At 43.9% G+C, this 14,803-nt stretch overlaps 1 protein-coding gene across 6 annotated transcripts in view; it reads left to right on the forward strand.

Moving 5' to 3' along the window:
• Positions 1–1,204: 1,204 nt before the first annotated feature.
• The window catches only part of MAPKBP1 (mitogen-activated protein kinase binding protein 1), a 52,865-nt gene continuing 39,266 nt past the window's right edge, over positions 1,205–14,803 (forward strand). For 4 of the 6 annotated variants that reach the window (XM_064374884.1, XM_012462442.3, XM_064374885.1 and 1 more), the window contains exon 1: positions 1,445–2,095. In XM_064374884.1, coding sequence (XP_064230954.1) covers positions 1,982–2,095 — 114 coding nt within the window. In that variant the 5' untranslated portion in view covers positions 1,445–1,981. Of the gene's footprint in view, positions 1,332–1,443; positions 2,096–14,803 lie in introns of those variants that run through there. The other 2 variants (XM_012462439.3, XM_012462444.3) reach the window with 2 other exon arrangements.

The raw sequence follows: 14,803 nt of genomic DNA on the forward strand, positions 1-14,803 counted from the left end.
TCCCTCTTGCTAACACATGTCATCTCAGGGCTTCAAAAGATCTGGATAGGGTGAGACAGTTACACCAGTGTACTATTTTCCTTGGGTCCCTTGTCTTTTATTTAGGCTTTTTCATAAGGTCTAATAATTCCTTAGAGGTTCCTCCCTCTTGTTGACACATGTTATCTCCACAGGGTTTTGAAAGATCTGGATAGGGTGAGACGGACACACCAGTGTACTATTTATTCCCTTGGGGTCCAAGTCTCTGACTTGAGGTAATTTCTCAATTACCTCAAGTAGTAATAAAGTGGAGAATACTCAGGAAATATATATTGTATGTAGCATTTCCGTGTATTCCGTCTGTTTCCCCCGCCATGAATTAGAAAAACTACCCCTCGATATAGTATCAGCAAGCTTGACAGTGACCTCATCAAAGAACAGCCTTGGGGCAAAGGATTCACAACTAAATTTTGACAGGAACAAGGAAAAAGATCTGGAGCAACGAAGTCCTGGTCAGCTTTAGTTGAGGGAGCACAATGGGATTTCGGAGGCTAAAAAATCCATGAACCATACAGTATATCCCATAGCACATACATTTGTCGTCTCTTACCCCGAACGTCCAAAGCTCTGTTCAAGACTACCCTTTCCCCTTTCATTATGACCAATCAGGTTGCGTAGTGCAAAACATTGTTCTTAGCAATTGAATTGCGTCACTCAGAAGAATCTTTTCCACGTTGAGTTAACGTGCCGCACGGGCTGCGAGCAGAAACTATTCCAACCGCTTTAAATCTCGACAGTTATGGTCGCTAGGAGCACAGCTTTTAGGCTGTAGTTCAGTCTTCTAATACTGAGCTAGGAGTTTCTGCTACGGGCCCTCGGGCCTATCAAATGCCAACCTTAACACCATGGAGGCGTGGTTATCGTCTGGGGGCTCTGGGAAGTGCAGTTCTCTGGGGGACCAGGCCTGATAATACCATAAAAGGCTTGGTTCTCTCAATTCTGAAGCAATGTTCTGTTGACCTTTCTTTAAAAGCGGTACCCGCAATTGTGCGGATTCCGTGGTTCTCTACTCCCAAGTCGTCTGCTTCCTGGGCCCTTTCATTGGCTCCGCCCCGTAAACCTTGCTAGTCTACCCTGGAAACGCCCTCCTGGCTACAGGCCGCGCCCCTCGCGTCGGCTCCGCCCATCTGGCCCGTATCTTAGCCCAAGCGGTAGTTCGCGTTTTGAGCCGCTCGTGCCACCATAGCTACTGCTGCTGCCTCTACCGCTGCAGCTACCGCGGCGGAGCTGAAATTGTCGAGCGCGATGCCCAAGGGCGCTGTGAGCGTGGTGGCCCTCGCTCGCCGGGGCTGGTGAGGCCAGGCCCGAACGGGGGCGCTGACGAGTAGCAGGGGCTTCAGAGGCGGGTGAAAGATAAAGGTTCAGAGCCGCTGTGGAAAGCAGAGAGCGAGCTTTGGAGGATAGGGGGTGGGGAGGGAGGCTCCCGTGGCAGAACGAGTTGCTGGGCTACGTCCCCGCTGCCGCTAGCGCAGGTGCCCTGGCCTCCTGTTGAAATCCCTGGTGGTCTCGGCGGTCTCCTCCCTTGGACACTACAGTTGCCATGGGAACAGTTGGGCATTAACGGGAACCAGATAGTCCACGAGACTAACTAGGGCCCATTCCATCCATTTCGCCAGTTAAATACCTCTGGCGGGCGTGGGCCTGGCATTTCTTCGTGGCTTAGGATTTTGTCTCCCTTTTTTGTGAGCCTTTCCTTCCAACGTTTAAGAAACTATGCAGGGCTCAAAGGCGGGAATGAGGGGAAATGTGAGAGCAACACTTAGAGGTAAAAGCTGCAGCCTTCGCTAGGTAGAAGGTAAGACTCTGATAGTAAGGTGGCTTCTGCCGTCTCAGGTCAGTGAGAGGGCATATTCAGAAGTCCTGTGGAGTGGGAAGACAGTGCCGCTGTTGAGACAAGACCCAGGACTGGGCCAGGGACTGTCCCCAGGGGTTTCTCGTCGTAATGGCTGTGGAAGGGTCAACCATTACCAGCCGGATCAAGAATCTGCTGAGATCGCCTTCCATCAAACTACGCAGGAGTAAGCCAGGAAACCGACGAGAGGACCTCAGCTCCAAGGTGAGTCCTGGTGGGAGCCACCTCTTTCCAAACTGACCCTCTCCTCCTCCATGTTCCTCTTTAACTTTCCTGTTTATTGGGAAAGAAGATATCTAGAAGCTCTTGTTGACTCTAAAAGATCACGTATGATCTCTGCAGTCAATGATTTGGTTTTAGGTTGAAGGAAAAAGCAGCAAGGGTGGCCATACTGAGATTCATCCCTGAGAAGAGGTGAATAGGAGGAAGGCCACCTGGCCTTCCTGGGTTCAATTGTGGTCTTACCACCTGGGTTCAATTGTGGTCAAACTATACACTAAGCATGTGCTTGGGAAGCCAGTTGATATGCCATGACTCAGTTTCCCTTCTTGGGAGAGGACAGTAGGAACACATACCTTGTGAAGGGCTAAGCTGTGACTAATGTAGCTGCAGGTGTTAATGTTACAGCTGGAGTTATGTAAGACTGTAGTGGCAGAAAGAAATACGCCAAAACACCTAGTCGGAGGGATTGGCTTGGTAATTGCTCTTGCCCAGGGTCAAAACAAATTTGTTTTGTCTCTTCAACAGGCATCTTGGCTTCCTAGGAATGATTACACTCAAGAAGCCAGATATCTGTCAGCAAAACAGTTCGGGATGGTCCTTGAGCATTGCTTATCTCATTCACTATATGCCAAGAGCCACATCCCACTCCACTGCAGATGATCCTCACAGGCAAAGTTCCTTTCCATCCCTTCACTTGTCTGGGTTTTGTTCCTTATGCTTTTTTCAACTAAATGAACCCCAGAACTTTGGGAATCCTGAAGTAGACTACATTTATTTAAACCTTTGAGGAAATCCAGGGCTTTATTCCCACAGGATCGGATCAGATTTTGTGTCTTATTAGTAGCCTGTAAACTCAATAGCCTTGCGTGGTACAAGATTGTTACAGGGAGAGGCATTCAAGACCACAGCATGTTATTGCTTTGTCTGTAACTCTTCAATAATGAGTAAATCCCATGAGGAATGATTTAGAATGCCACTGTACAAATGGCAGGATTCTGGGACGACTGAGCTCAGCTCTGTATTCCTTGGCAGAACCTTGATTGGATTTGGTAAGAAGGTGAACAGCTTTCCTGTATATTTCAGCAGAAGTTATACTGAATCACAGTTTGCTAGAAGGTTCTGTGATGGTGGACATTGTGACCCTTCCAAGGTCTCTTATTAATCATTGTTTCTATTCTCCTGAGGCAGGCGAATAAGCCTGAAACATAGAAATTGTCTTAGATATGACTCTTCATTCTTACTACTGCAAGTGCTCTTATTCTTGGCTGGTAACTTGGCAGTGACCAGCACTATTAGAGCAATCTTCTCAAATCTTTGGCCTCTTTTTCTGGCCAGGAATGGTATAAGTAGTAGAAACATGTAATGAGGGTTTAGCCTTCATTATTAATTCTTACTGTATGGTTGCCATTCTTTAAGACTTCCAATATTATTCATTACTAATGCATTTAACAAGTGTTTATTGAGTACCATTAGGTGTGCAATCAATGATAGGTAAAACATTACCCTTGCCATCAAAGAGCTTATGGCTAGTCAGACATGTAAACAAATAATTAAAACATAGTGTGATAAGTACTGCTCTAGAAGTATGCGTAAGTTGTTAATGGAAGCACAGGGGAGGCGACTTAAGTCGGTTCAAGGGAATTAGGAAAGGCTTCACCGAGGAAGGGATGCTTGAAACATGAGTCCTGAGGCAGGTGGAGGAAAGTTCTCCAGGAAAACAGTAGAAAAGGGGCATCCCTGGGAAGACCATTTACCATTCCCTGTTTAAAACAGGAATTCAGTGCTTCAGACTGCTTTAAATGCCTTTGTCTGTCCTAAAGCTGTGTGTGAAAGAAATACTTAGCTGAAGTTGAATGACCCTTGAATGGTCTGGCAGCAAAATGACTGGTGCGTATCTTTAGCACCCAAGAGAAGTAGCTGTCTTTGTGTGCCCAGGACCCTAGCGATGCTGGACTCCCCACACTCTTCAGTAAAAGGTCTCTACCTAAGATTATTCTAAAAGCCTGCCTTGTAATAACTCTAGTGTATTAAGCTCTGTGAGTTGCTCTAATGTGTGGTGGCTGTGGGTAATCATGATAACAGGACATGTGTGATTCATGGATAGCTAATTCTCAAATAAAATTTGAAGACAGAAAGGTACATGCCCCTTTTGGGGGGCAAAGAAGGAAATGTCAGAAAGCCTTTATGCAGCTCTTACTTCAGATGACCTCCTGCTTTGAGTTATACTCTTGCTTCTATCTAAAGTAGCCTTCTCCGTTACACCAAATTCTACACTTATTTTTAGGTCCAGTTCCTTATTTATCAGAGCCACAGGGCTTTCTCTGACTAGCCCCCACTTTGAAAGCGGTTTCTTACTGTTCTTTTATGTATGTCTTCATTTCCCAAGATTGGGGTCATGCCCTTCTTTCCTTTACATCACACCGTTTAGGACAGTGTAAGATGGGCAGTAAGTACTTAAAAGAAAATGAGTGAGAATAAAATAATCAGGAGGAATTATGACCTCTTTAGAAGAGAAATCAAAACTAGGATTAATAAAATGGTGACAAAGAGGTAGAGATGCAGCCTGATGAGGTGTGAAGGACATGAGAAAAGTCCACATTTGCAGAAAGCAGTGCTCAGTAAAGACTTCTTAATTCAGGAGAGACCTAGTTGAAAACATGGCTATAAGCTGGTGTGAGAGAGCCAGCGGAGGTGGCGGTTTAAGTTACAGCAAAGAGAGTAGATAAGAGCTGAGATTTTTATTAAGCCTTTTCAAAGGGAGGGGAGTCTCTGAAGTAGAATAAATTGGAAAAGAGTAATTTAAAGTTTTATACTAAATCTGCTTAGTCTTGGTGAAGTGTGACTTGAAGTTACCAGTTGTAAATACCCAAGTTCAAATCCTGTAGACTTGTCAGTTCCTGCCTCTCATCTCTAAGTTGGGGCTGTGTTTTCCTTAAGAAGCAAATGTGTGTGTTTTCTTGGTGGCTAACACTCCTCCTCTTAAAGTTTCTGAAAGATTTTTATGTGGAGGGAGCTGGGCTTGTTTTCAGTGACAAAGGACAGAAATGGACTGAAGCCCAGCAGGCAAGATTTAAGTTAGGGTTACAAAAGGATTGTCTGAGCTGGAGGGTGCTAGATTGTTAAAAAGTGACTGAAGGAGGTGTTGAGATCTTCCTCCTCCTTAAGAGTCATTAATCTGATCCAGGTTATGTGTTATTTCTTCTGGAAACAATGAGTAAATGACTTTCTTTTAGTTGGATTTTTTAATTGTAAATCTAATTCTTCTCTCTCTATTCTTTTCCCAAATTTTTTTTCCTGTGTAGTTGTGGTGGTACTTTGAGCCTTTTAATAGGTGACTCTAAGAAGAGTTAGGGTAGGTGAGTTTCATGAAGGAGAAAAAGTGGCAATAATCTAATTTCAGCTTCTGCTCAATGTTTGAACACATATATGATTTGGTATTGGGGAAGTATACTCATACTCATATTGTTTTTGTGAGATGAAGTTTCGCTCTTGTTGCCCAGGCTGGAGTGACGTGGTGCGGTCTCAGTTCACTGCAAGTTCTGCCTCCCGGGTTCAAGTGATTCTCCTGCCTCAGCCTACTGAGTAACTGGGATTGTATTTTTAGTAGAGACAGGGTTTCTCTATGTTGGTCAGGCTGGTCTCCAACTCCCAACCTCAGGTGATCCTCCTGCCTCGGCATCTTTTTTGAGGTGGAGTTTTAGTTCTTGTTGCTTAGGCTGGAGTGCAGTGGTGCGATCTCAGCTCACTGCAACCTCCGTCTCCCAGGTTCCAGTGATTCTCCTGCCTCAGCCTCCAGAGTAGTTAGAATTACAGGCGTGCACCACCACGCTTGGCTGATTTGTTTGTATTTTTAGTAGAGATGGGGTTTCACCATGTTGGCCAGGCTGGTCTCGAACTCCTGACCTCAGGTGATCTGCCCCCCAGCCTCCCAAAGTGCTGGGATACATGTGTGAGCCACTGTGCCTGGCCGCATACTCTTTTTTTTTTTTTTTTTTTGAGGCAAAGTCTTGCCTGTCGCCCAGGCTGGAGTGCAGTGGTGCGATCTCGGCTCACTGCAACCTCTGCCTCACGGGTTCAAGTGATTCCCTTGCTTCATCCTCCTGAGTAGCTGGGATTACAGATGCTTGCCACCACGCATGGCTAATTTTTGTATTTTTAGTAGAGACAGTGTTTCACCATGTTGGCCAGGATGGTCTCTATCTCCTGACCTCACGATCCACTCGCCTCAGCCTCCCAAAGTACTGGGATTACAGGCATAAGCCACTGTGCCCAGCCCACATATTCATTTTTAAAGCATTTATGGATCTTGAGCTCCTGCTCGACAGCCCTCAACTTGTGGGAGGAGCGCAGAGGGAAATGAGACATGAGAATTCCTGTGCAACATTTAAAAAATATGCATTCCTGGACCCCATCTTAGCTGTATGGAATCAGAGCCTTTGGGGGTAGTGTTTGGTAGCTGTGTATATATTAAGTTCCACCAGAAGCCCACTGCTGGCTGAGCATGGTGGCTCACGCATGTAATCCAAGTACTTTGGAGGCCAAGGCGGGCGGATCACCTGAGGTCGGAAGTTCAGGACGAGCCTGACCAACATGGTGAAACCCGATCTTAAAAAAAAAAAAAAAAAAGCCCACTGCTGGTTACAAATCCCTGGCCTTCAGTGCTAGGACCCTGAAATCTATTGGCTTCATATCCAAGTACTCACTGAAGCTTCTTAGAAGTATATAAAGCTGGCCAGGCGGCGGTGGCTCATGCCTATCATCTCAGCACTTTGGGAGGTCGAGGTGGGTGGATTACCTGAAGTCAGGAGTTCGAGACCAGCCTGACCAACATGGTGAAACACTGTCTCTACTAAAAATCCCAAAAATTAGCCGGGCATGGGCATAGTGGTGCACTCCTGTAATCCCAGCTACTCAGGAGGCTGAGGCAGGAGAATCGCTTGAGCCCAAGAGGTGGAGGTTGCGATGAGCCGAGATTGTGCCACTGCTCTCCAGCCTGGGCAACAGAATGAGACTCCATCTCAGAAAAAACAAAAAACAAAAAAAACCAAAGAAGTATATAAAGCTAGTCAAGTAAGTGTGCTCTTCTTTTTGAATAGGGTTTTTGTGGTTTTTTTTCTTGGTTTATTTGTTTTTTTATTCTGTACTGTGACCTCTAGACTGATTGCTCTGAAAACTGCTATGTCAGGGATAGATTTGAGAGAACTACATTACTGTGGAGCTGATCATTGCCATGCTAACGCAGATTAGCAGGAGCTTCCCCTATGGGCAAGATTAGGAAACTTTATGATAATATCCCAGAGCCCAGGCCAGTCTTTCATGTCACCATTCCACTACCCATTTCCCTTTGGACTCACAGGAATCAGTAGGTTTTGTTTGTTTGTTTTGTTTTAAAGAGATGGGGTCTCCCTGTGTTTCCTAGGCTGGACTTAACTCTTGAGCTCAAGTGATCCTCAGCTTTCTTTTTTTCCTTTTTATTTGAGACCTCTGCTCTGTTATCCAGGTTTCAGTGCAGTGGTGCGATCACGGCTTACTGCACCCTTGAACTTCTGTGCTCAAGTGATCCTCCCACCTCAGCCTCCTGAGTAGGTGGGACTACAGGCGTGAGCCCGTACGCCTCTTTAAGTTATTTTTGTTTCTTTGTAGAGACAGAGCTTCGTTATGTTGCCCAGGCTGGTCTCGAACTCCTTGCCTCAAGAGATCCTCCTGCCACAGCCTCCCAAAGTGCTGGGACTACAAGCATGAACCACCATGCCCAGCCCCTGCCTTACTTTCTGATTAGCTGGGACAAGGGGCGCTTGCCTCTATGCTAGGCTCCAGTCATTTCTTAGTGTTCAGTACACACTCTGAGCTCCCCACCTAGAATAGATGACTAAGAGTGGATGTCCCTGTGGCCAGCAGCGATGCCCCTCAACAGCCTTTGTGAGTGCCCTTGGCCAAGTTCTGGTTCAGTTTTCTTTCTCTGAGGTGGTCTGGAAATAAGTCTTGGGAAGTGTCTTGACGTCCTCACAACAGGTGGTATTCAATGAAAAATGTCAATGTTCTCCGAGTTTTCTTTCTTTGATCTTCATTTCATTCCTCCTTCCGGTTCCTGCAGCTGCCCTCAGCCTTCAAAGTGATTCTCACTGGAGAGAGACGATGCGTCTCTCCCTGGACCCAACACCTCTTCCTTTACTGTCTAAAAATAGCCCAGCCTCTTCAGGCTCAGAGTTGTCTTTCGAAACCTCCTCTCATCTACTTGGCCTCACTCATTTCAGAGTGGAACAGCACTGCTGCTTTCCAAGTTTTCCTCTCTTTCAGTTTGCAATTTAGGGCAGGCCCCTGTTGGATCAGTTTGAGTCAATGTCTTATTCCCTGCTGGTATTTTGAATGTCTTGCGTTTGTCACCTGTGTGTTTTCATTTCTTGACTAATGAAAAAAACAGGTAGAAATGAGGCTTCCGCCTGACCTCTGTAACCTCTCCACCAACCCCATGAGTCTGAAGTTGGGCTTGATGCTATTATCACTAACCCTTTGTTTGGAAAACAGTCCAGGGCTTGAAATTGGGGCTACGTTTATCCAAACTAAGCTTCTCTGAGCGCATGGTCTGTCCCACTCATCCTTGGAGTATCTGTTGGTTTTACTTCGTGTTCAGACTGCAGTGTTGTTAAAGAAATAAAGCTACAATGTTTTCAGTATGATTTGTCATATTATACTTCATGTTCCCACTGCTGCAGGCTAAGCCTCTTCTCTGGGCTCCATTGTTTAATGCAGGACAAGGCCAGGGTTTCTGGCAGCTTCCTTTTCATAGCAATTCTCAGTAGAGGTATAGAGTGAGACCTACCCACCTTCTTGGGTGTTTATTACCCCATTTGTGGATTTTACTTTAGCTTCTGTTACCTTTTAAAATTTTTTTTTAAAAAAAAGTTTGGTGGGGAAGGCAAGAAATAAAAGTGAGTATGACAGACTGGATAGTGTGGATATTTTTTTTTGAGACGGAGTCTTGCTCTGTTGCTCAGGCTGGAGTGCAGTGGCGCAATCTCAGCTCACTGCAGCCTCTGCCTCCCAGGTTCCAGCGATTCTCCTGCCTCAGCCTCCTGAGTAGCTGGGATTACAGGCGCCCACCACCATACCCATCTTTGTATTTTCAGTAGAGATGGGGTTTCACCATGTTGGCCAGCATGGTCTCGATCTCGTGATCCACTGGCCTTGGCCTCCCAAAGTGCTAGGATTACAGACGTGAGCCCCCACGCCCAGCCGGTAGTGTGGATTTTTAGGGTTAGTATTTTTCAGTGTCCAGATTTTTCAAATCTTTCTTTCTTTCAACTGTTAGAGCAGCAGGTCCACAATGCTTCTTCCCTGGTCACATTATTTTCCTCTGGTTTTGAAGGACAATAACAGAAGAATGAGTTTACAGTATGGATAGCTCCTCCTAGATTTCCAGGGAGTAAATTCTCCCTCCCCCAATTTTATCACAATGTTTGCTGTACTTTTTTTTTATTTCTTTTTTGAGACAGAGTCTCTCGCTCTGTCAACCAGGCTGGAGTGCAGTGGCACGACCTCGGCTCACTGCAACCTTCAGCTCCCTGGTTCAAGTGATTCTCTTGCCTCAGCCTCCCTAGAGGCTGGAATTACAGGCATAAACCACCATGCCTAGCTAATTTTTGTATTTTTAGTAGAGATGGGGTTCTACCATGTTGGCCAGGCTGGTCTCGTACTCCCAACCTCAAGTGATGTGTCTGCCTTGGCCTCCCAAAGTGTGCAGTGTTGTTTTGGATTGCTTTCCTATCCTGTAAAACAATCCTTTCTTTTTTTGTTTATTTGTTTTTTTCTTGCCGGGATTTTAAAATTTATATGCCTTATCTCTCCCCTTAAAACTGAAATGAAACTATTTTCCACTAGGCATGGTGGCTCACACCTGTAATCCCTGCACTTTGGGAGGCTGAGGCTGAGGTGGGCGGATCAGGAATTTGAGACCAACCTGACCAACATAGTGAAATCCCGTCTCTACTAAAAATACAAAAATTATCTGGGTGTGGTGGCGCACACCTGTAATCCCAGCTAGTCAGGAGGCTGAGGCAGGAGAATGGCTTGAACCCAGGAGGTGGAGGTTTCAGTGAGCCAAGATTGTGCCACTGCACTCGAGCCTGGGCAACAGAGCAGGACTCCGTCTCCAAAAAAAAAAAAAAGGTATTTTTCTTTGCCTGCTATCCCAGGCACAGTGGTGCACACCTTAGGAGACTGAGGCGGGATGATTGCTCAAGCCCAGGAGTTTAAGGCTGCAATGATGGCACCACTGTATTCCAGCCTGGGCAACAGAGTGAGACCCTGTGTTAAAACAAATACAAAACTCCCTGCACTTCCGTTTATAATTGAGATTTTAATTTACTTGAAAATCTTGGAAAAAACCCTTTGTGAAACCATATGGATTATTTTTTTTCCAGTTTAGCCAATGTTCTTTTGGAGAAACCCTGAGAAGAGGGTTTCTTTGGTGTTCAGGATTTGAGCTTTGCTCCTTATTCATTACAATTCTCATCAGCCTTTGAGACCTGTCTTCCTTTAGTGGATCTTCTGGTGATTGCTTCATAAGTTTGGCTGATGCTGTTACAGGTGCTGGCTCTTAAAAAAACAAGACTTAGGCTGGGCGTGGTGGCTCACGCCTGTAATCCCAGCACTTTGGGAGGCCAAGGCGGGCGGATCACAAGGTCAAGAGATCGAGACCACCCTGGCCAACATGGTGAAACCCCGTCTCTACTTAAAAAAAAAAAAAGATTAGCTGGGTGTGGTGGCGCACACCTTTACTCCCAGCTACTTGGGAGGCTGAGGCAGGAGCATTGCTTCAACCCGGGAGGCAGAGGTTGCAGTGAACCGAGCTCGTGCCACTGCACTCCAGCCTGGCACCTGGCAACAGAGCGAGACTCTATCTCAAAAAAACCAAAAGCACAAACAAACAAGACTTGAAAAAATTATGAAATATAGCAGACATAAGAGTGTATACAAATATAATACTGTATTACAAATAATGATAAATGATTCCCCCAGGTAACCCCCACCGAAGTGAAAAAATAGAATAATGCTAAGGTATTGGCAGTTTCTGAGGGATGTGATGCTAGGGGTGTCATCAGGGTGGGTGAGGATGTATTAGGCACTGTGCCAAGCATTTTACATAGACTATCTAATTCAAGTTTTATAGAACACTAACATAAATACTGTTACCACTCCACTTTGTAGTTAAGAAAACTAATGATAAGAGAGGTCAGGTGAGTAGCTGGTAGTTACACAGCCAGTGAGTGACTAAGCTAGATTTCAAATAGAGCCTTTCTGAACTCCAGTACCCATGCTTCATCTTTATTCTGCATTTCTCCCAGGGAGCCTTCATGAGCACAGTATGGCACTGATTGCAGAAGTGTGTCTAGTATTGCCATAGCCAAGAGGCACATCCTGCACTCAGCTTAGAAAAAGGGACAGTTCCCAAAGAGAGAGAGAGAGAAAAAAAAAATAGACAGTTCCTTAAAAAAAAAAACTTTCTCCCCAACATTCCTTATAAAAGTCAATTTAATGAATTTCTCAGACTATTGTTTTAGATCCATCACTCAGTAACCCTTGTCCGTCTACATCCTTACTCCTCTTCCCACCTCCAACTCCAGATTTCTTGAACTGTTGTTCCTGCTTCTCGTTCTTGTTAGAAACTGTGCAACCTGTGGTTCTGTGGGTATGTGAATGTCAAGTTGGCAGGGTGCAGCTGCGTAGTTCCAGATGACCATAAGCCACAAGCAGTTGCCGCTTCTCTCTTGGGGTTGGTTGGGGAGTGAAGGGGAGACTGATGGATGCCTTGGTTGTTTTTGTGTGTGGGTATCACAGGGCTTCAAACTGTTGTGCTCTTGGTTGGCTGGTTGACTTTGTAGCTCCTGCTCTTGACTAGTTTCGGTGCTCCTTCAGCTCTCTCCCTCTTTTCCTCTGAATTCCACCTCTTTGTTATCTCTGTTAGCATACCACTGACCTTGCTTTTGAAGCAGTGAAGAATAGCTGGTAGGAAATACCTCTTTCTGTTGGGAGAAAACGCACTTAAAAATGTCCCATGTCCAGGCTAACCTGGATGATGACAGTTGTTGATGAGTTCGTATGAACATGAGCAGAAATGAGGTGGCTTGCCCACCTGACTCCATGTGGCTGTGCTGGCTCCAGGTTGCAGGGTTCTTTGAGCAAGTGCCTTGTCTTACCTAATCTCAAATTTCTATTCTATTTATTTCTTCTCTCAAATAGGCACTGTGATAACATTATAGGTGCAAAATCATGAGATCTAAAGGCCTCTCCTTCCTGGCACGGCCTCAGTTTGTCCTGAGCAGAGGGAGCCCCGAGGCAGATGGATTGGATGGAGGGGAGCCCATAGGCAGTTTGCAGTTGTAGGCAAGTAGCTGGGAGCATGCTCAGAAACTCTGATTCTTGCATCTCCATGCTACTGCTTTAGAGAAAAGCAAGAAACTGCTTGTCAGGACTAATCTTGTAATGTATAGGCCTGCCTCCTTTAACCTGACATTTAGTGGTTAGCTTCTGTTTGAGAGGGCACAGTATCTTTGTATACCATGGTTGTTTTCATATGACATAATAATCTGCTGCTGACTTTTCTCAACATATCCTTTCCGCTTGTGATGCTCTTCTTTCTGCGGGCTGCTTTGGGTTCTCTTGTGAGGCCCCTACAGCAGCTGTCACTCAGATACTGCCTCGTAACAAACCTAGAACTGGCTAGTGAACACAGCTTCTCAGGAGTTAACATGAGCTGGATGTGGTGGCTTAGCCCTTAACCCCAGCTACTCTGGAGGCCAAGGCAGGAGGATTACTTGAGGCCAGGAGTTCACGACTGGCTTGGGCAACATAGCAAGATCCCATCTCTAAAAACTTTTAAAAAAAATTAGCTGGACTTTGGGAGGCCATGGTGGGCAGATCACTTGAGTCCCGGAGTTCGAGACCAGCCTAGGCAACATGGCAAAACCCTGTCTGTTAAAAAAAAAAAAAAAAAAAAAAAATTAACTGTGCATGCCTGTAGTCCCAGTTACTTAGGAGGCCTGAGGTGGGAGGATTGCTTGAGGCTAGGAGTTCTAGGTCACCCATGAGCTAGAGACTCCCTCCCAGGGCCGTTGTGAGATTTAATGAATTTGAAAGCACATTTTAAGTTCTAAATAAGTTTACAGCTATAACGGGTTGCTAATAGTATCAGTGTCTGAGATATCTAGAGTACCAAGGAATTTTCTTCTAATTTGTTGGCAAGATTTTAGTCCTTCAAGTTTCCATTTGTGAAAGGTCCTTTTTTGTAGGCTCAACCTCTTCTGTTCCAACATTTTAAATCAGACTTTCTGCATGACTTTTTACTGTGAACTATCTTCAGTACATTTTTCTTGCCAATATTCTAACTTGTATCAACACTACTTTACTGATCAAAAGGAAGGCTTAGCAGGAGTTCTTTTTGATACTAACTACTGTGTAATTTATTTCAGGACTACGGCTATGATTTTGGGGGGGATTTAAAAAAAAATATCAATCAGTGAACTCTGGGAGTAGAGGAGAGTCCTAATTTTTTCTTTATCTATTTAGAAACTGCCAGTGTGATGAGCATGCTTTTTAACAGCAAAAGCTCCTCTTGATATAGAAATATTTTTTTTTCTTTTGAGGCTAATTTATATTGACAAATAATTTGAGAAATGAATTAGCCTACAGGCCGGGTGAAAATGTGTTAATTTTATAACCCATTATTTAAGTTTATAATATTGTGACCAGAGTGAAATATTCTATTTAAATTTTTTTTTCTTAAAAAAATAAAGATACATGAAAATGTGAAGATATAGTGAAAGCATACATTAACTCTCTTAGAAGACAGTTTGGTAGTATCCATTAGAAAATTTTGCATATTCATATTTTTTGATTCAGCAGTTATAATTCTGGTATCTTAATCTATGTAAATACTCATACTGCACAAAGGTGTATATAACTGAATTTTTTGGTGTTTTTGATAGGAGAGAAATTTTGAAGTAATCCAGGTACTTATGAGTAGGGGATTCGTGGACATCCATAAAATGAAATACCTTGTACCTGCCGGAAAGAATGAGGTTAATCTATATGTACTGATGTGGAAGAGTACACAAGATACCTTAAATGGGGGAAAAAAGCAAATTGTGTGAATTTTTTATGTCAATTTTATGTTAACAATTGTACAACAGTTTTTATGTTAATGATTATATTTTTGTTAAAACATCTATATGTTAGTATATGCATATTAAAAAGTGAAGCTATAAATACCAAACTTGTTAATATTGGTTATCTCAGGGAGGGATAGTAGATTATGATGGACTTTTACTATCTACATTATATATTTCTGTAATGTTTAAATTTTTGACAAAGAGCCTGTATTATTTTTGTAAGTAGAAAAAAAATAAAGCTGGAAGTCTCTTCAGTTTAAACATGAGTATTTCATATGTAAATCTAAGATGTTTAAAATTTAAAATCTGTATGCTCATTTTATTAAAGCAGTTATGCACAAATGATATTGAAAAATATATCTGGTATAATAAGCTTTTTTGTTTTTTAAAGAAGTAATAGGACATAAAATTTTTTTTTGAAGATTAAATGATAAGCTTGTTGAATTTGAGACAGTTCATTTCTTTTTCTTTCTTTTTTTTTGAGATGGAGTCTTGCTCTGTTACCCAGGCTTGAGTGCAGTGG

The sequence above is a fragment of the Aotus nancymaae genome, unplaced genomic scaffold (assembly GCF_030222135.1).
Source record: "Aotus nancymaae isolate 86718 unplaced genomic scaffold, 86718_ANA_hifiasm-v0.15.2.pri h1tg000011l, whole genome shotgun sequence".
NCBI classification, from domain to species: Eukaryota; Metazoa; Chordata; class Mammalia; order Primates; family Aotidae; genus Aotus; species Aotus nancymaae.